At 38.8% G+C, this 21133-nt stretch overlaps 1 protein-coding gene across 1 annotated transcript; it reads right to left on the bottom strand.

The window, feature by feature from the left end:
- Positions 1–5456: 5456 nt before the first annotated feature.
- LOC149109014 (uncharacterized) lies at positions 5457–8582 on the bottom strand. The gene has a single exon (XM_089294480.1). The coding sequence runs from the start codon at positions 8445–8447 to the stop codon at positions 6327–6329; it is 2121 nt and encodes a 706-aa protein (XP_089150606.1). The 5' UTR covers positions 8448–8582; the 3' UTR covers positions 5457–6326.
- Between the last annotated feature and the right edge of the window lie 12551 nt (positions 8583–21133).

The raw sequence follows: 21133 nt of genomic DNA on the forward strand, positions 1-21133 counted from the left end.
GGACAAAATGAAAGTGACCTTTAAAATCAGTACACAGACACTTTCTCTGATAGGCATTAGTTTTTCGTAAGCTTTGCGGAAGAGCTCTTTGGGGATTTTCATCACGTTATCTTTGTTGCCAACAGCATTTTGTGTGTTTCCCAGCAGTGGATCTGTGTTTAGATTCACGTCTGTGACTTGGCCATGTCGTGATGTCTTGTAAGACTTGTAATGTTTAAAAAGCGCAAGGCCAAGATCCTGGTACTTGTTGGTAAAAGAACTGTAGCTACTCCAAATATAATACAAGACAAGACCAAAACAAGCTAGAAACGGAAGACTTTCTTCAAAGAGCAGAAGTAAAAAGGCTGATATAATGGCTATAGAAACACCAAAACTAGCAAACATCAACAACCATGTTGCTCCAAGAAATGCTGTTATATCGATGAGAGACACAGAAAATAGCAACAACAACAGTAAATAACGATTATGTCGGAAGTAGACATTAAGCACATGTGCTACAGTGCCACCCAAGATACTGAATGCGGGAGATGCAAATAAAAGAGCACTGAAAGTTACCAGCAGTATGTGTATTAGTAGTATAATAGTTACTGCAGGGCTGGCGGACAAAAGGACAATGAACGAAAGCAAGCGGAGAAAGAAAGAAGATGAAAATTCGAAATTAGAAGGAATCAGAAGAAAGCAACTCTTAAAGTAAGTCAAGAGACGTCGAATTAAAAGCCTTGAACGTTCCACCAAAATTAATGGCTGGATACGTAGATGATTTCTCATCCGCTTTGGAAGATTCTCTTGACAGATAAGGGTCTTAGATTTAATATCCTCGCAAACGATGCAAGGTTGATTCCCTCTAGAGGACCCCACAGAGGAAAATGATATGTAACAAGCCATAATATAATAACACACATAGGACACTATCACAAATGGATGCAAAGGGTGGAAAATGCCGAAAAAATTGAAAGTCAGATGCACATATTCGATGAATATTACAGGACCGAGGAATGGGAAAGGAAGCACAACAGCTCGCAGAATAAACGTTCTTACTCTGTGCCATATGGTATCTTCCTTTGAAAAGAAATAGTTCCCTATCAAACTTCGAAGGCTGACTGGGCTTGCTCCATCCAGAACAATCTGGTGAACGCCGTCTTCTGTGACCTCTGTCGGCGAGAACAGACAAAGGAAAGCAGGAGAATAAAAAGTGAAAACGTACGCGAATACCGTCTGTATGGAAAGTAAAACTCTCAGCGGCCATCCAAAGCGTTTTAATAGATCTTCGAAAGTATCCCAAGTTGATTTGGTGATGTTGATACAAAATTGTGAGTTGTCTGTCGTCTCTGTATTACAGTCGATGCTATCAAATTTAGCGAGATGACTTAATCGGGAGAATATAGGAGAAGAACCATTGTAATCAGTCGGCTTTGTAGCTGTCGAGTTCACAGGTCTTAAGGTACATATGGCTGTGATTTCTCTGTGTTCTGCAACTGAATCGGTACAAGATATCAAATTTGCGACGCTTTCCAAAGCCTTCCTGAAAACTGATGGTTGTTTATTTGCGCGCCATATTTGCAAGTGTTCAATGTATCCGCTTGAGTTGCCAGATGTTTGGTCTGCGCATTTTTCCATCACCTCGTACTTGACAGCAAGTCGAATAATTTTGTTCTTGGCGATTATCGTCTTGATTTCTTCCATTAAATAAGAAACAATGCCTGTACAATTCCAGCTACATCGAGTTTCATCGTGGAGACCATGGACAGTCGTGTTGCAATGATGCGATGGCTTCAGAGTCTCTGCGCGAGAAAAAACCGATAGCAGCAAAGCTAAAGATATATATTGTCGGAAATTTACCAACGGCATTTTCATAGATTGCAATGGACACAGAGCGAGATACTTTGTTCGAAGTAAATCAGAAACTTTTATCTGTACTTTGAACTAGCAAAAGTATGTGCCAAGTAAGCAATATGGAAATTGAAAATGAAAGTGAGGCGCAATAGGGAGGATATTTGTTTACAAACATTTCAAAGAACTCTTTGTTTTAGCAGCAAATAGTTTCATGCAATAATAGGTGATGATGTCACCGATATCTACGCTATACCCGGAAGTTGTGGGAGTGGGGGTAGGGATGTACAGGTAAAGGGTTAGGAGTAGGGTACCCAACATGGCCCGTTAATGTTTCTTGTGACTAGAGACTGCTCGTTACAGAAAGTTATATTTTGTATATTTGAAACGTTATAGCTGGTTTTCACATGACATCACTAAAATTCGAACTACAAAACTATTGATCTTCCTGAGATTTTACTTAAATGATGTATAAGAGCAGCTGAAAACTAATATTCATACAAATTTTCGTTCTGAATGGGTTCTTGGTTTTGTGATGCACAACGCTTCAATTTCTAAGCTTTTACGTGATGCGGCATTTGCATGACGGCCTAGAGAGCTATCATGATGGTTGAAAAAGTGACTTATTTCGGGGAACAGTTTATGTCTTAGAAAAAGTATTCTTTTAATGTTTTAGAGTTCCTCGAGGGATAAATTCACACTTTTGTAGCAAAACTCAGTGACAGATGTTTCTGTTGGTTTCCGGCCGCCATGTTGGTGCCCATACGGATGGGCACCAGCATGGCGTCGCCATACAAATCTCTATGAATTTGGGCAAGAAATTTCTCCGCATATCTCGCATAAGAAAAATTGCTGTGACCAGAATTTTGGCGATAGTCTTTGCTTATTTACTTTCTTTCATTTCCCAGATTCTGAACTTATCTATTGACTTATCTATTGACCGGTTTTGATTTTTATTTTGATCTATTTTGAATGGCGTGACATTGAAAACCAGGAAGTATTAATGTTGTTTTCGCTCGAGTGCTAACCTACGACGGAACGTCTGCAGAATAAATTACAGATTTACATGTATACGTGCGTGAAAACTTCGTCTTGTTAAAATGAAATACGTTCGAAAGCAGGGTGAGATCCCGAGGGGGAAGCTCCCATATAAAAAGAACGGGGATTGTTGACGTGCCTTGTAGGGGTTAAAAACTCGGATTTGGTACCTCTTTATAGCGTGTTCAACCTTAAAAGGTCCCTAGTGGGAACGTTTGCAGTACCTTTTAGGGCATCGAGCCGAAAACAATATGACTGGAGATAATGTGTTGTTTTAGAATTTGTACCTTAGGGGTAAAAAACATTTCAAGCCACGCCAACAAAACAGGATTTTGGCACGTCTTTGGGGCTCATTTTTTAAACTTTCCAACGAACACCTCCGTATTTTTTATTTGGGAGTCCCCCCAGCCCGGTTGTCTAGCCTCCTACGCTCGGACTAACTGGTAATTGAAACGGAAAGTCATGTGCAGTAGGAAAGATATTTATTCAAATTTTCGGGCTATGAAACAAACAAAAAAAACCCTTTGTCTATATTGTCAACAAGTTGACATGAATAACAAGAGGTGACGACACCGATTTCATCGTTACACCCGTAAGTGGTGGGAATGAGGGTTGGGGAATTAGAGGTGAAGAGGGATTACAAGTAGGATATTCCGTATGGTTGTTTGTCGCACGTCACGCTCAAAGTCACGCTCGCACGCTTACTTGTTTTGCGGTCTTCCCTACGGATTTTGGAGGAAAAGAGACCGCTCGCAGAGACTGCTCTACTGTGTGACCTGTGTTGTCTGACTCTCTTCTATCACCTCCTCTTCTCATCTTTCATATCGCGTCACGCTTTTATCTCCTGTATTATTACGTGCTGGCCATTTGTTTATCGTTTATTAAATTAACAGCAACCTTAGGAGGTCATCGCACTTCGGTAAAGACGTTACACCTACGCGACTCCAGCGGACGTTTGTGTATTTACCGTTCCTTTTTAATTGCCGGTAATCACTCTGTACGGTTGCAGTTGATAACGCAACTCGTGTGTACGTATGAGAACGTTAGACATTAGCTTAGCACAAAATTTTCGTGGTGTGTACCCCTGTGCTGGATCGAAATTCCAACAGCGACATGCGAACCTTCCGAAATTGTGACGTTCCGTTTAATGTTGAAAGCTGCTCAAATGATTCGAAAACTATTTTCTTTGCGTGCAGCAGAAGCAAAAACGATACCTAGATCACAATGCAAAAGAGATCACGATGCAAATAATTTTGTGAATTCCACACATGGAAAGTTATTTTCATATTATAGATCATGCAAGGAAGACGCGTTACAGCGAATCTAAATTTGCGGACTGAATCACACAAGTACGGAAAATTGCGTGATTTCTGAGAAAAAAAAAAAATATATATATATATATATATATGTATATATATATATGATTTATATCGACATCGTAGTGTTAGCCCACTGTTGTTGTGCAAAGAACATCGTCACGTGCTTGTGGATTTTTTTTGTTCCATGAATTCGACGAGATGGCATGAGTAACGAGCGATAATCATCTAAAAAACGCTAAAAACCTGTGATAGATGAGTGGTTTGGAGAATCAATTATTCAAGTTATGATGCTACCACTGATTAGGCAAACTGAAAGTTATTTCAAGCTGTTATGCATGAAAGAGTGAGAAAATGGCAAGCTCCTGGTAGATGAGCCCAGAAACAGGTCTGGAAACTTTAAAAGCACAAATAGCAGTGTCTGAGGCTCTTCCCCGACAATGCTTTAACACAGCAGTATCTTGTGCAATTGTGGCTTGTATAAACTGCGAGCTAAAGGCAGCCATCTTTAAAACAGGCGGAGGACCGATCTAGTGACAAGAACAGTTTTAACTGTCTTTAAAAAGACTCCAAAGATGATCAATTTCTGAAGACAGTATCGTATTTTAGTGGTCAAATAAGTTGTAAGTCTTTCTTATGCTTTTTTTGTCAAAGATCTTGACAAAAAAATCAACCAGCACGAAATTAAAGAATTTCTTCGCAAACTGAGCACTTCAAATGTGATTCTTTTTTCTCAGAATTACGTGATTTTGCTATGCTTTTGTGACTCACTCACCAAATTTGGACAAAATGTAACGCAAGCCTTGCTTGTGTGATCCATATAAAAATAAGTTTCCATGTGGAATTTAGTAAAGTTTAAGACAATCACATTTTTTGTGTGTATGTCACGTTGTTGTTTTAATTTTTCGTTGTAAAACGTCGATACAGAACAGTTTTGTCTGGCGCACTATGTTACTGACATATCTGAAAACAAAACCGCGGTAAGCTTTGATGTCAAGACTGAAATTGAACGATTGCTAACCCAGGGAAACCTGGACCTTTGCATTTCACCCCTTTACAAAATCAGTTAGTCTCTGTTTATGTTTTCTCAGTGCAAGATCCCTTCATAGGTATATTGAAGATGTACCAGTTCCCATCGCATGTAGTGAGAATCGCAGGCCCTAAACCTCATTATTTCTGATAAGTTCTTACCTACAAATCTAGCAAATATCGAAATTGACACATCTCGCGTTATTAATTAAAGTATCGTTAAAACAAGTAAGTCAACATACATTTTCTTTTTACTAGAAATATTTAATTACAATAAAAATCAAGCCGATTATAGAGAAACTGGGTTTTCAAAACTAAGGAACAGTAGTGATATAATGATACAATATACCAAAACACATTCTATCTTTAGCATCTTTGTCGATTTCCATTGTTTTGACAAAACAATTTAAAACAATTGAACAACAAAAAAAAAATTTCTTACAATACACTGATAGTCATTATCAAGGCACTAATATTGTCAAAAAATGAAGTCATCGTCATCTGTTCTGATTTCGCCATGAGAGACATAAGGTCTTAAAGATGTGTATAATAAATAAATTATGAACTCCTAAATAAATCAATACTAAGAATGAACTATCACAGGAAACAACCTTCTATGTATATAGGCAAAGATGAAAAAAATACCCAGAGTCTTGGTTACAAATATTTCTTAAGTTTTATATATATTCCTGAGTTATGCTTTTGACGAGCGAACTAATAAACTATGTAAATAAACTAAGACTTGTTGTGAGCCTGCAGGCTCAACATTTCTTTTAGATTATTATTAACATGGCCATATTGACAAAGAAGTTGTTTTTTCTTTGTCTTATCTACCTTAATTCTGAACTCTAAATAATGATTTCTTGGTAAAAGATCATGTCTAGTTGGAAGGCACACAAGACTATTGAAGAAAGTAACGTTAACCAGATACAGACATGTCGCTACGCCGAAACCGAACAACAGAAGCAAGGTAAACTTCATGTCACAGTACATCATGTGTCTTCAGGGGTGTTACAAAGACTTGTGATGAGAGTTAAGTTTCTTATTACATTAGGCTCCGGAGTAAGTTTGGCACTGTTCTTCTAGAGCAAAGGATCACAATTGAAATTAGCATTACATGATTACCAGCTCGATGTTCTCTTCATTCACATTTTGTGGTAACGTTTCGTTGACATCTGCGCCATAGTTATCACACCCTTGGCAAGACCTTGACGCTTTCTTGAAGTATTCTCGCAAAATCTTAGGAATCTTCTGATGAGTAATCATAGCTTCAATTTTTCTCTGCCTGCCTCCATCAATGTAAATGGCGACGATCTTAGGAACGATTCCAGTGAGAAAAGTTAACAAAGCTTTCATGACAGGAGTTGCTCCAACTTTGATCAGCATTGCGGTTAAAAAAGCAAGGAAAACAAACGACACAATTATAGTGACCCTCAAAATCAATACGCAGACATTGTTTCTGATAGGCATTAATTCTTCACACGCCATACGGAAAAGTTCCTTGGGAATTTTCATTGAAATGTCTTCGTACTCGGCACCAATGTTTCCTTGTACTTGATCTGAACTGTTTAACGCCGTGGCGTCGAACTTTTGGTCTTGGGATTTCTTGTAATGATTAAAGAGTGTAAATGCGAGATCCTGGTATTTGTTAGTAAAAGAGCTGTAGCTGCTCCACGCATAATACAAGACGAGAACAAAACATGCCACATACGGAAGGCTGTCCTCTGAGAACAAAAGTTGGAAGCCTACTAGTAAGGCGAGTGTAGTGCCAATGCCTGCAAATACTAACAAATATAGTGCGCCAAAAGCCCCTGAAAAAGTCCAGCAGTAGCGTACGGCGAAGTCTATAAAAAATGGCACATTGATTGCGGAATTTCGAGTCAAGGATAGGATTACGACAGGCGAGGAAAGTATAATACCACCAAAAGCTAATAGTATTATCACAATGAGCAAAATCATAGTTACAGCAGGGATGGTGGACAAAAAAATCATATAAATAGGAACGCAGAAAATGTTCACAAAAGAAACTTTGCACGTCGGAAGCACAGCTAGAGACATCTTACAATAGCGTAAGATATATTGAATAAAAAGCCTCCAAGATTGAACTAGAATAAATGGCTGGACGCGTAGATGACCTACAATTAGTTGAGGAATTTCATCTTGGCAGCTAAAGGTCTTAGGCTTAATCAACTTGCAAACTATGCAAGGCTTCGCTTGGACCGACCTTGCCGTGAAAAAAGATATGTAAAAAGCCTGAATGAAATAACAACCACAACATATCATCACAAATCGCTGGAAGAAATACAATCTAAGGAAGCCCAACACCATAAAATCAGCAAAAATTGCAGGACCTAGGAAAGGAAGAGGCATAACCACAACTCGAACACAAAATTTTCTCGCCTTGTGCCAAATTGTGCCGTCATCTTCAGGGAAAAAATAGTTCCCCATCAGGCTTCGAACACTTACTGGGCTGGCTCCTTCTAGAATAATCTGACGAACGCCATCCTCTGTGACCTCTGTCGGCGAGAAAAGACAAAGAAAGGCAGGGGAATAATGTACGAAAACTGCCAAAAATACAAAACAGAAGAAAGACAAAACATCTGATGGCCATCCACCGCGTTCGAATGGGCTTTTGGAATTAGTGCTCCTGTTTCCAGTTGATTTGGTTATGTTGATACAAGGTTCTAAATTGTCTGTCGTCTCTGTGTTGCAGTCGATGCTATCAAATTTGACTCCAAGATCAGCGAGATGACTTCGAGAGAATATGGGAAACGAACCGCTGTAATAAGTCGGATCTGTACCTGTCATGTTCAGAGGTCTTAAGGTACACGTGGCTCTGATTTCTTCGCGGTCCCCATTTGAATCTGTACAAAACATCAAATTTGCGACGTTTTCCAATGCCTTCGCGAAAACTGAAAGTTGTTTACTTGGCAACCATATTTGCCAGTGTTCAGTGATGTTTCCGCTCGAGTTGTGAGATGTTTGGTTTACACATTTTTCGGTCACTCCTTTCTCGTACTTGACAACAAGGCCAATCATTTTTTTCTTGGCGATGGTGGTCTTCATTTCCTCCGAAAAATCAGAATTCGTAACAGTACAATTCCAGCTACAACGAGTTTCATCATTAAGACCATCGACAGGCTTGTTGTTATGAAGCGGCGGCTCTACAGCCTGTGCGTGACAAAACACTGCTAATAACACAGCTAAAGATAGCCGGGAATTTGCCGACAGCATTCTCACAGATTGCGATGGAAACAGAGCGAGATGATCTTCGGCTTGCTCGAAGTAAACCCGAGACTTTTATCTTCACTTCCAGCTAGGAAATGTACTATGCTAAGTAAGCAACTGTCGGACTAAATGTGGAAATATTGAAACCGAAAGTTTTCATTAGTTAACAATAGGTGATGTCACCGATATCTTTGGTATACCCGGAAGTGATGGGGGTGGGGGTAGGGGACCTAGAGGTGAAAGATTAGGAGTAGGGTACCCCTACATGGCTGTTAATGTTCTTTTTTCCTTCCATATCTGAAAGATATGAGCGACTCCCCTTGACTTAAAGACAAACTCTGTGTTAAACTCTATCTACTCTGCCTTCAGGGATTTATACTTAAATTATGCTTGAAATTGGGAGGAGAAAACTTGTCCTCGCCATGAACTCCCTTCATCAGCACCTTTTCGTTCCCTGACCAGCTTCTGATCGGAAGTCTCATTGAAATGTGACAACTAATCACAACGCAAATATAAATTCTTAAAATGAATTGATACCAAAAATAAACAACCCTGGGCAATACTGCAAACCGGACAAGAGGATGACAGGGGTATGAAGGGGCTTTTATACGGAAAACCGCTCCCCCAGGGGCTTGGGGTTGACGTACACTTTAATTTTGCCAGACAGGTCGGGTATTTTTAAAGACTATAAAATGTTTAAGCAAGCAACCGGAACGATGATCCTGTTGGTATACTTTGGATCAATAGTGATCTAATCGGCTTCACATGTAAAAAGCAGAAACCTACACAAAGTAGGATTATTTTTTTGAAGGTGTACTATATTTCGGCTGGCCAAACCAGCCTTCTTCAGGTACAGTGAGAATTTTACATTGGGACGTGTTTTTATGTAGCATATTTTCGCACGTAGGGGCCAAACCACCCCCCTAATGTTTCATGAAGGCTATATTTGCTTGGTTTATATATTTCTGAACCAAGTTTGGCAGATGAGCTTTCTTTGTTCTCCAGTTTATTTTAATTTAGAAGTTTTGACAAAATGTCAGATTATGACGTCCTAATTGATGACGTCACCAAAACGTGCTATAATTTTTTGTAAAATCTGATGTAAAGATTATGTCATTGGAAAGGCCTTGACTTGAGGAGTAAAATGCCGGAAACCGTTTTTTGCCATGATGATTATTTTTCGAGATATGGTAAATTAACTATTTTTTTTGTTGTCCCCCCCCGGAATTTTCTTAACCATACTTTCCTTCTTAAGTCAGTCTCTCTGGTTTATTTTTTTCAGTTTTTTTCTAGGAAGGCTAATAATCTAGAAAAATAGAAAGCTTGATGCTGTCAAAAATCGTATGGTTTTAGAAATTTGATTTTCGGCTTTGTTAGGATAGTATTAACAGTAAAAAAACGGGTGACGTCCCAGGTTATGACGTAACAAAACTAATTTTAACCGGGAGCCATAATCGGGAACTGAGACCGTAAGTCTCGGGATTTACGCGCACCTATGATATGGGACAATTTTTCTATTTTTAGAACAAATTGCGCCATCCTGACGTCATATATCCGCGCGGATTCCCGCACATGGCAGGAGCTCTCGCGTGGATGTTGTCACGTTGCGTGATCAAATGGTTAGAGTTGAGAAATTCTCTTGCGTATTTTTCACAGCGATGGCAGGGAATAAGGCGGGGAATACGAACCAGGGCGCTTATATGTAGTTTTATGCTCTGAGCTAACGTAAAAGGTGGGTTTTTCAGGGTCGAAAACAAGACTTCAATCTCGCGCTGGGAATGAATAATAAGATCTGCTCACGCTAGTTGTAAGCTTACGCGTATGTTTTTGCGTTTGTTCTGACTTAAGAATATAGCAAGAAAACTCTCTACTCTGGTATCGAGTTAATTTGTGAGTTTCTCAGACAATGGTTAATCATAACCAAAACCTCCTTTGATGGTTTCTTATTGTTGCTGTTTGTTTGTGAGTTTGCAAAAGTTTTAGAAAGGAAAGTCTGACGCGTACAATTAGCTCATTTGCATAGTGCACTTTCGTGTAGTGTAGTGTAGTGCTCGTGCACTTTCAAGTCCGAGTCGGTGTTTTCAATTGTCAACAAATCTTGACAAAGATTTCTTTCGTTATCTTTTGTGCTGAGATGCTGCTACAAATTTCACGAACGCAAAAAAGGCTACTAACATCATGTGTGTTTCTTCAACATAAGCATAGTGAAGTTTTACACTGCGAAAATGAAAATAGACAAGGAGTTTTGATAACTCGATCAACAAAATCGAAATCGTTGTTCCAAGTTGATTAAAGAAAGCGTCATCGTAACTTTGCTGATTATTTCTGCTTTATTCACATATTTTCAGCTTAGCTTTTAATATGTTCTCCAACATTTATCAATCTTATGCATATTTAAAAACTATAGAGCTATTGTTTGAGTTTGATGTACGCTTTCACACGAAAGTGTACAATTTGCCATGTTTACTGACTGTACAAAACACGCATCGGCGGGCGCTCTCATTCATCGACAACAGAGAATTTATTGGATTTTTACACGAATAAAACTGAGTAGTATCTACCGACGTAAAGTTATTAAGCCTTGATGAAACATCAAGCGTTGCTTACAATTCATGCGAAACTCAAACTAACAATTATTTTGTTTTACTTTTCGGTCGCGAGAGACTGACAAATTCCTCGCAAGCGTGTGGCAAGAGGAGCTAGGAAACTATGAAGTTCTGAAGCTCTGCTATATCTAAATATATCCAGCTAGTTTTTGCTGTGTAATGGAAAAGCTGTTAATCTTCAACATATGTGAAATTTAAAGTGGAGTAATGTACAGCTCATGTAAAAGAAGCATCCGTGGGAACACAACTTGGTCAGCGATATATATAAGCTTACAGCGGAACATACCTAAATTCGACACTGTCTTACTTCACTCAAACTGGAGCAGTTTACGACGAAAATACTTGAGCAAAATTCCAACAGACGTAAACGCGTTGAGTTGTGGGCCAAAAACATGAAACATTTCGGGAATTTCGGACGCCATTTTCCCCGCGCGACATCCGCAAAAATCCTCGCAGCATGTACGCGCGTGTGCCGCAGGTGATGGCGCAATTTGTTCTAAAAATAGAATTATTGTCCCATATCATGGGGACAACCCCAATACTTGAAATGGCGCGCGCTTACGGTCTCTGTCCCCGATTATGGCTCCTGTTTTAACGCAATAACACTGGAGGGATAATTTTTTATTCCCGTTTTCTTCTTTATTTTTGCTTTAGTCATCTGGCACATCACATGTGGAACATAGCTACATTTGCTGGAACAAAACTACGGCTCCAATTTGGAGATTTCTCTCAAGGGGGGGACCCCATATTTTGCAGAGTAATTTTTCATATTTAAAAATGCCATATTTCCTTTAATTTTTGTGATATGGACAAAATTTTTTCAGGTCTCAACTCCCTTTGATGTGCTCTTTTGAACACATTGTAAAAATTATGCATGTTAAAAACTTCAAAAGTGGGAAAAACATGACGTCATCACTGTGACGTCACAACATTGACATTTACTGACACTTTTCACGTAAATATAATTGGCAATAGGTCTCTTGCTCATCTGCCAAGTTTGGTGTAGAAAGAGTCAATACTTTTTAAGTAATGCGAAATAATGTGAAATACCCAAGACCGACGAAACATTTGGGTGGTGGTTTGGCCCCTACGTGTCGTTATACCGCAAATACGTAAAACTAATTGACAGTGTAACTTAAAGATAAGCATACAGTAAAATAAAATGATAAAATGACATAATAAAAGAACATAATAAAAGGAAACAAGTTTAATTGCCCGATGAACATCCGTGAAGAAACATATTAAAATATGTTTCTTCACGGATGGTCAGACCATCGGGGTCACTCCTTCATTCCTACTTCTGCATACTTTTCATCCTTCTTAAGTATTAATTTTCGATGAGTAAAAATTATATATTTTGACAAAATTTACCTACCCACCCCTCCCAAAAAGAAAAAAAACTACCTACCCCCTTCCTACCTACACCTCCCTGAGGAAGAACATATGATAAACCACCCCTCTGACTACCTACCCACCCCTTAAAAAATAGTCCAAAATTTAGTCCAAGAAATAGTCTAAAAAATAGTCTAAAAATAGTCCAAAGGTCCAAAGGTCCAATGGTCTAGTCCACGTTTTATCCTATGCCTGAGGAGAATAATTGTTTTAGTATGATTTTCAGAGGTGAATATCAAGGACTACAAAATAACGGACTAAAACATAAAAACACAGACGTAATTGTCCGCGTGCATACACCATATGCAGTCGTATAGTTTTGATAATAAGCTTACATGTACATCGATTGTCAATCAATATACTCATCGAGTTCGGCAGTAAAACAAACGAGCGAAACACTACGAAAAATAAATTCATGCGGTACCTTGATGAGTAGCTTTAGTTTGAAGAAAAATAAATTTCGTTTAATCGATCTGACCTGCTGGCGATCGACGCAACCACTGCGTTTACGATTCTTAAAAGCCTTGAATACGAGTTCTTGAAAAGATTTTTGGTCCAAGGGCGACATATTGTATGGACATATTGTACGTATTGTATGGAGTAAATCGTAATAAATAAATAAATAAATAAATAAATAAATAAAGCAGTCATTTTGAAAATTCTCCATCCTTTCAAAAATCCTGGACTTCGAGTGATGTCTTTCGAATATGAAAACTTCATTCAGCAACTATCCGCCAAAACTTCTCCCCCAGGGGCATGGGCTGACGTACAGTTTAATTCTTACCTGGCCGGACAGGTCGGGTATTTTTAAAGAACTGTGTAAACTTTGTTAGTAACAATGAATTAATTGTATTCCATGGCATCAGACTGTGATGCCTTTGGCAGCATTGTTTATCTAGGTGGCTATTAATTTACTAATTATTAAAAACTTGGTCATCGGATAATGCAAATCAATTCATAGTCAGTGTTACCGCTGACTGGAACATTCCTCTCTTACATAACCGTAATGACGGTTAGTAGTAGTATTTTTAGTCCTAGCTCTAGTTTTATGTCTTAGTTTTAGTCTCACGTTTTTTAAAAGCTTTTGTTACTTCTGTATTTTAGACATTTAATGTACATTTTAGACTTTTTTAGAGGACCCTCCTGAAAACCACCTCTAGGTGATTGGAAGCCTCCTCTTAAAATACTAATTTATTATTATTATATTAATGACGTAAACAAAAAAAAACCTTGCATGTACATTTTTTTTTCCTAAGATCGTTACAATATTTCAGGTAACAAATGCGATCTGTATAATTAAGCTGTTTTTGTTGCTGTTGTTTTGATTGGCATTGATGCAATGCTGTTATGCAGCTGGTGCCAGTTTTTTTCCTGTAATATCAGTTCCTTGAATGCATGTAAGATAACTTCAGCATGCTTTATCTAAAAGCACCACAAGGAGCGCAAAAAACTACCAACTGAGTGATGACAAAATCTACATACTTTAACAAATACAATATATCTTCTTCGCAGGACTCGGTTGGTGACAGCTCTCTGTTCACACGGTTTTGTACTGTTAATGTACTCTTTGGCAATTCGTTGAGCATCAGTAAGCACAAGTTTTAAATTCCACTCTCTCCTTCCATCAAGGTAAATAGTTACGTTCTTGGGGGCTAATCCAACAGCGAAAGTCAAGAAAGCTATTGTCAAGGAAGAAACATTCAGCAGAATTACAAATGACCAAACTGAGAAGACCAAGAAAACGCTCAGAGCGGCTTCCAAAAACACTTTGGGAACACTTCCTCAATAGGCATTAGTTCTTCATCATATTCTCGCATGTTCTTCGCATGCCATATCAAAACGTTTTCTAAAATTCTCTTAACATTCTCCATGGTACGGCCATAGTCAGGTGTGAGTCTTGCATGTTCAAACCAGTTTTACGTCTTTTGTCCTTTAGTTGGTCCTTCTGTTCAAAAAGTGCTGCGGCCAGATCTTGGTATTTCTGAGTAAAGGATCTGTAACCATTCCACAAGTAACCATAGACCAGAACACAGCAGGCAACCTCGGGAAGAATTTGGGAAGAAAATACAAGCTGGATGGCTAGTATAATTGGAGGAATATCAAGACACCAACAACAGCATATACTGCAATACAAAAAGTACACCAGGACTAAAAATCTCGGACATCAGTGATTTGACCTGCCACTCACAGAAGTTGGATTCGTGCACGCCATTGGCTGGCAAGAAACACACAATTAAGCGTGACACCTGAACAACATGGCGTCAACTCGAGCAATGCCTACTCGTGGGAAAAGATCGATCGGGTTTTTCGCTGATTTAAAGTTTTGGCAGTGGGGCATTTCTATAAAGTAATTTATTTGAGTGTTTGCCAAACGGCTAAACAGATAATTTTCTGGTTGACTATGTTCAGTTCTGATTCTTTACGGCACAGAAGGTATTCAAAGTGAAAAGCTGGAACCGGAAATGGCAGGGGCAAGATAACAACTCGCAAAATGAACTTTCGTGCCATGTGCCACATGGTGCAATCCGAGGAAAAAAAATTAGACCTCGAAAGCCGACAGACTGGGTCCTTCTACAGTTATTTGACTGAACCCTTCATGCGTGTCCTCTGTGGCAGCACTGAGAGACAAACAACTGTTGAGCCAATAAAAGCGAACAGTGTCATGAATACGAAACAACCAAGATCAGTAAGAATTGTTCATCAATTGTTCGTCCTGTTGACTTCACTTATCTTGATACACGTTTGTTGACTATTTCGCTTTACCTCGGTATTGCACAGTTCGCCAAGCGACGCAGCCGACGAGCAAAGAACTCTCTCCAAATAAACACGAGAGGTGAGCTCGCCGCTAAGCTGCCGCCTCTTAGCTGACGTAGCTTTAAAGTTACAGCTAACTGACACAAACATCAACATGAGCTCCTATCCAAGTCGAAAACCTTCCTATAGTGTTTTTAACATAACTTAAAAGTTTTTTGTCTATTACTAGAAACATCTGCCATGCATAACAGGTAAAACCCCGGCAATCCGTTAAGATGACAAGCCTGACTGATAAAAAAGCACTGCTTTCTTCGCTGTATAAGAGGCCTCCCGACTTATGCTTAGCCCTTCATAACTTAAGTTTAGGGCAACTGCGCAGGCCGCAACGGTCATAAATAGGGTATCGAATTTTTGGCCAGGTCATAAATAGGGTAGGGAAAATCGTAGATTTTGGTCATAAATAGGGTAAGGGTTTTGGGAAATGGGCCCCACACCGCCACCCAACATATCTGGGAGTCCCCCCCCCCCCCCGGGACGTAAATGCAATATATTGAACGTTTGTTGCGCAAATAAGTGACACACAAATATAATGCTACGCCACCACTTGTTATCTGACTAAGGCCCGATCCACTTTAATCTGAAGAAATTTGAAATGAAATTTTTGTGGCGTCGCAAAAGGAGTTTTTCGCAAACGGTTTCATGAATGTCTGAAGAAATTCGAAAACGCTGTTGGGTATCGTGGGGTTTACCGCAGAAAGAGATCTTTCTGAAAACGTTGACGGCGTCGACGTCACAGCGGCCTAATTTAAAGCGGGCGGAAGTGTCACGAATCCATCTGGAGTGGTTGTAGCAGGGCGGAAAAGGTTTTAAGGGCTCTGGTTGTGGTGTATGCAATGGAAGGCTCTATGCAACCGAGGAAAAAAAAGTTGCATTTTTACATTTATCTAGATTGGTGTAGACGAAAAGCATTCTATCCATTGTCCGAGATAAGCACATGTTGATGGAAACTGGCCACATAAGCCCTTGGAGAACAATGGTTTGTTGACGCAGCCTGACAAAGCGAGCTGAGATAACAAAACCGCAGTATGGTGATTAAAGTTTGCGCAGTGTTTGACGTTAGCAACTGTGGTTTGAGTGTCATCAGGTGAAGGTAATATATTTACATTCATTCAAAAGGCACCCCGAACCGGAAAAGACTTTTTGGAGAGGACAGATTTATTTCAAGTCATTCAAACAGTGTAAGAGACCGTACAATAAAATTTTAAGGGTCTGTAAATCATATGCCATGGCAATTTGTGGCAAGTTTCTTTTGAATTTCTCTAAGCATTAAAAAAAAGTTACAGTTTAAAAGTCATATTAAACAAAGGGCTGCAGCGATTGGACAAATTAATTTTTATTATCTGGTTAGAAAATCAACGTTCCTTTTCCTAACACCCCTAAGATGTTGTAAAGGTAAATTACATTCTTTCTGTGTATTTATGTTCATAAGAAACTTTCAGTCACCTGATCTGTTTACAGTAAATAACTTTCCCCTGAAATGTATACTTGCCTAGTCATTGAAGTACTGCTGTAAACGACAGTACATATAAAGTACAAAAACTATCGTTAACTTGCTTGCATAAAACCCTTACATCTTTATTTTTTGAGCGGGAACATCCATGATTAGATTTATAATTGTTTACCTCTGAGCGATTTCACAAAACATACCCGCTAGGTTTTCGCCTGGACTCGGGCGCAGACTGTAAACCCAGGGGGGACTTCGTCAAGGCCAGGCTGGGCACATGGTCAAGGCAATTCCAGGCATCTCCCGTTCCCTCTACCCACACGCATCTACATAAAAGGTCGTAAAATTTCTTTGGACAAGTTCTGATCAAGGTCAGTGATAACCAACAGTCCAGTTCTCTTGTTGGTCGTATATTCCTTTCGCTAATGTTTGTGTTGAAAAAATACCAAAACCCCGAAAATTACAACATGTCCACTAATTGTCGCATTGGGAAACTTGTGCCAGAACTGAGGGTAAGGCTTTGATGTACCTTACTGAGGATTATCTCCCTAAAACCTTAATAAGCCATGGAGGCAAACTGGCTGAAGCATTTCGGATTGGCTTACTATCTCTGCAGTTGCCCACACCGTTGCAATGGGAAATGACATTAATATTAAAAATTTAAACCAAAGGAAGCCATAAACAATTGCGATTGGAATTAATACTAGGGAAAACGTTGCATACAAAAAGCGAACGATGATAGAAGAGGAAGAACGACCTCGCCAAATATCTTTAAACAAATTGACGCAAAGGGAACAGAGAAGCATTAAAGTAGAACCGACTATGCGGAGATGTCTTAGCATTCGCTGTGGAAGTTCCACAACTTCATTACACGGTCTCTCATTACCTGGTGGTTTCCCACGGAGAATATGTAAATAAAAAGCATTAAAATAGAAACAGCCATAACATAAAATACGAAATGGTGGAACAATTAGGCTAATTCCTAGCATATTTTGGTCAGGCAATAAATTCTGATACAAGAAATATTCGACAAAAATCGCCGGTATCGGTAAGAGAACAACACGCATAATGAACTTCCTTGCTCTGTGCCATATGGTGTACTCCGTGGAACTGGGTCTTTCTACATTTATTTGACAGATTCCATCACATGAGTCCTCTGTGGTGGAATAAAGGCAAACGACAGCAGGGCCAATATAAGTGAAAGCAATGACAAAAGCGATGTTTAAGCCGTGCAGAACTAAGTCCTTCCAATGAGCATTATGGATAAATTCACTGATTTGGATACAAGTTTGCACATCAGTCTCTGATTGTACATCACACACTTCTCCAAGTGACCTAACAGTCGAGCGAAGAATATTTTCCAATTGTTCACTTGGAGAAGAAAGTTCACCGTAAAGTGTCCCTTCTCTAGGAGAATTGGTCTTTCTGAATCGACACAAAACTTTGACCTGGTCCTCAAACGATGCTTGTATTAAAGCTGAAAAACCTCTTATGACGTTTCCACCAAAACTAGAAAGTGTGTTATTGACCAACCAGACTTGCCAATACTCCGTAAGGCTTCCATTTGAGTTGCGAGATGTTCTGGTCACGCAATCGTCTTCCACAATCTTCTCGTAGTGGAAAGCAAGCTTTAACGTTCTCCCCTCAGTTATGACGGTCAATTGAATTATGTTGCCAAGATCAGATTCGGCAATTTGACAATTCCACCTGCATTGGAATTGCCGCTTACCGGAGCCCTTCTGCGTCCCAAGGTTTTGTATCCTGTTTTGAAAGTATGAATCCACCATCGTTTCATTCGTTTCTGTCGGCACCTTTGGCGGTGCGCCCAAGACTACGTTCAATAGAAAAACAGTAATCTGAAAAGCCCACAGCATCCTCTTGGATCTGCTTACAGAGGAATGGAAGATAACTGCTGAAAATGTTTTTCGATCAAGGACTCGTCTTCATTATTGTGAAAGAAACAGGTACGCCAAACCCTTCTGAATAAACTGCCGCTCATTTATGTTTTTCTGTCTGAGTTGTTATATATGCAAGTAACGAAACAAATTAAAAAAAAAAAAAGTAGGAATACTGTTACCCGGGAACCGGGGACAAAGGAAAACTAGAATAGAAAGAATAGAAAACAAGTACGACTTCTACTATGAACAGTTGGCTTAAAGACGAACATAGCCATCGTGACTTCAGACAACAGAAATTTGTTAGGGAAATCGTCCTCCTTGTGCGCGAATGACAAGTTGGCAATTTCAATGTTCCAGGTTTTTAATATTCCGGTGTTTCGACATTCCACAAATTCAGTTTTAAAATTTGACGCATGAGCTACTTTTTTGAAGATGATTATGCATAACTTTCATTTTAAATTAGCTTGTTTTGTTAGTTGAAATGTTCAATTAATGTTCATGTTTTAATTCTCTTGAGTACTGGCTTTAGTTAATCTCCGACATATGGCGGGCACTTAAAGTAATTCTTCTGCGAATAAAGAGCTTCCAAAAACTCGTTTCAAAGGAAACAATTACATCATCGCAACATCTCGATATGTGCGGACGTGTCTTTATATTGGTATAAATAATTGCGTTCATGCAGTGCATGACGAGATTCATGAGGACCCCTACACGAAGCTTAACAGTGGGAATGAAATTCCTTGACGCCTCTTTAACTTTGCAAGAGACACGTTAATGTTAAGAAATCAATTTAATCAGACCGCGATCTGACAAGAGAAACACGAGCGCGTCAACTTGATCAAAAAAAAAACAAAACAAAACAAAACAAAACAAAACAAAACAAAACAAAACAAAACAAAACAAAACAAAACATAAACAAAAACAAAAAGGCAGGCTGAGAGCACAAGCAGACATTTTCAAAGTTACCCGGCGTATTTATCTACAGTTACAAGACACAAAGATTATTCAGCAGATAAATTGAAAAACCTGCCGCTTCAGATGATAAATGTATTTGTTAATAGAGTGAGCTTTCCTTCTTCGCTATAAACAAATCAAAACAACTTCTTTCGCTGAAAACGGTGTCTTTGGGTATCTAGCGACTAAATTCGTTGTTCAATTAATGTTTGATTGGTCAGGAAGTGAGCTGTTTTTCAATCGCTTCTTTCCATTTGAAAAAACTCGAACAATATGGCACACGAACCCCTAGTAAGATGATATGAACAAGAATTTTAACAGCTAACTTTACCTAGTATAACGGTGTACTGTTCTATACATAAATTTAAAGATAGCCTTTGAATCTAGCCGCGACTCTGGATCGACTGATCACTTCAGGAACGGGACCCAAAAATGGACATTACAAACCTTTCCAAAGCGGTAAATATTGCTCTTACAGCTCTGTCCCCTTTTGTCTGGTGTGATGTACGAAAAACTTAGCTTTGACAGCCAATAGATTTTCGTTTGGAGTAGTGAAGAAATCATAACCTTGGCTCTACGTTTTCTCAGCTTTTTCCGACATCTACGTGACATGTTGTCCCCTTTGTTAAAAGGAATCTAAAATAAGGAAGTCATTAGAGAAACATTTCGACACAAAGCACCCTGCAAAGGAACTATTGCTATTGCAGTAATGTTAAAATGATAATTACAATGACCTTATTAACGTGCCATGAAAACTAGCAGAGGAGAATCTCCCCTGCTAATAGGATGCATAGTGAGATATGAACAATATTAGCTAAAATACAAATGGGTCAAATTAAAATCGATTAAAAAAGCTAAAAGTAAAATTACATAATACTAATAACTCCATCTAATTAAAATAAACACTGGAAAAGTTGAAAATTTACATGGACATGTCAATTTTAATTTACAGTATGTAAATCTTGATTTACATTCTTTGTAAATTACAATTTACATGTTAGGGTTTTGTACAATAAAATTACAGGAAACTTACAGCTTTTAGTGCAGCATGTAAATGTTCTGTAAATAGTGATTTACATTGTCTTTGTCGACAATGATCATTTGAAGAACATGTAAAAACCCGTAAAATATTTTACGCACTTTTACAGTATCTGCCTTTGTAAAAAACATGTAAATTGCTTTGCTAAACCATGTGAGGAACGTGTAAATAATTCAAGCGAATGCTGTAAAAAGTCTGGAAATGTTATGTTTGTAACCCTGTAAAAAACATGTAAATGAAAAAAGGGGGCCTGTAAGAAACATGTAAAAAGCATGTAAATGAAAAAAGGGGGGCTGTAAGAAACATGTAAAAAGCATGTAAATGAAACAAGGGGGCCTGTAGGAAACATGTAAAAACAATGTAAATGAAAGAAAGGGAGCCTGTAAGAAACATGTAAAAACCATGTAAATGAAAAAAGGGGGGCTGTAAGAAACATGTAAAAAGCATGTAAATGAAACAAGGGGGCCTGTAAGAAACATGTAAAAAGCATGTAAATGAAACAAGGGGGCCTGTAAGAAACATGTAAAAAGCATGTAAATGAAACA

Source organism: Orbicella faveolata, unplaced genomic scaffold (genome assembly GCF_042242905.1).
Source record: "Orbicella faveolata isolate gen_17 unplaced genomic scaffold, um_ofav_v1 contig_25, whole genome shotgun sequence".
Lineage (NCBI taxonomy): Eukaryota > Metazoa > Cnidaria > Anthozoa > Scleractinia > Merulinidae > Orbicella > Orbicella faveolata.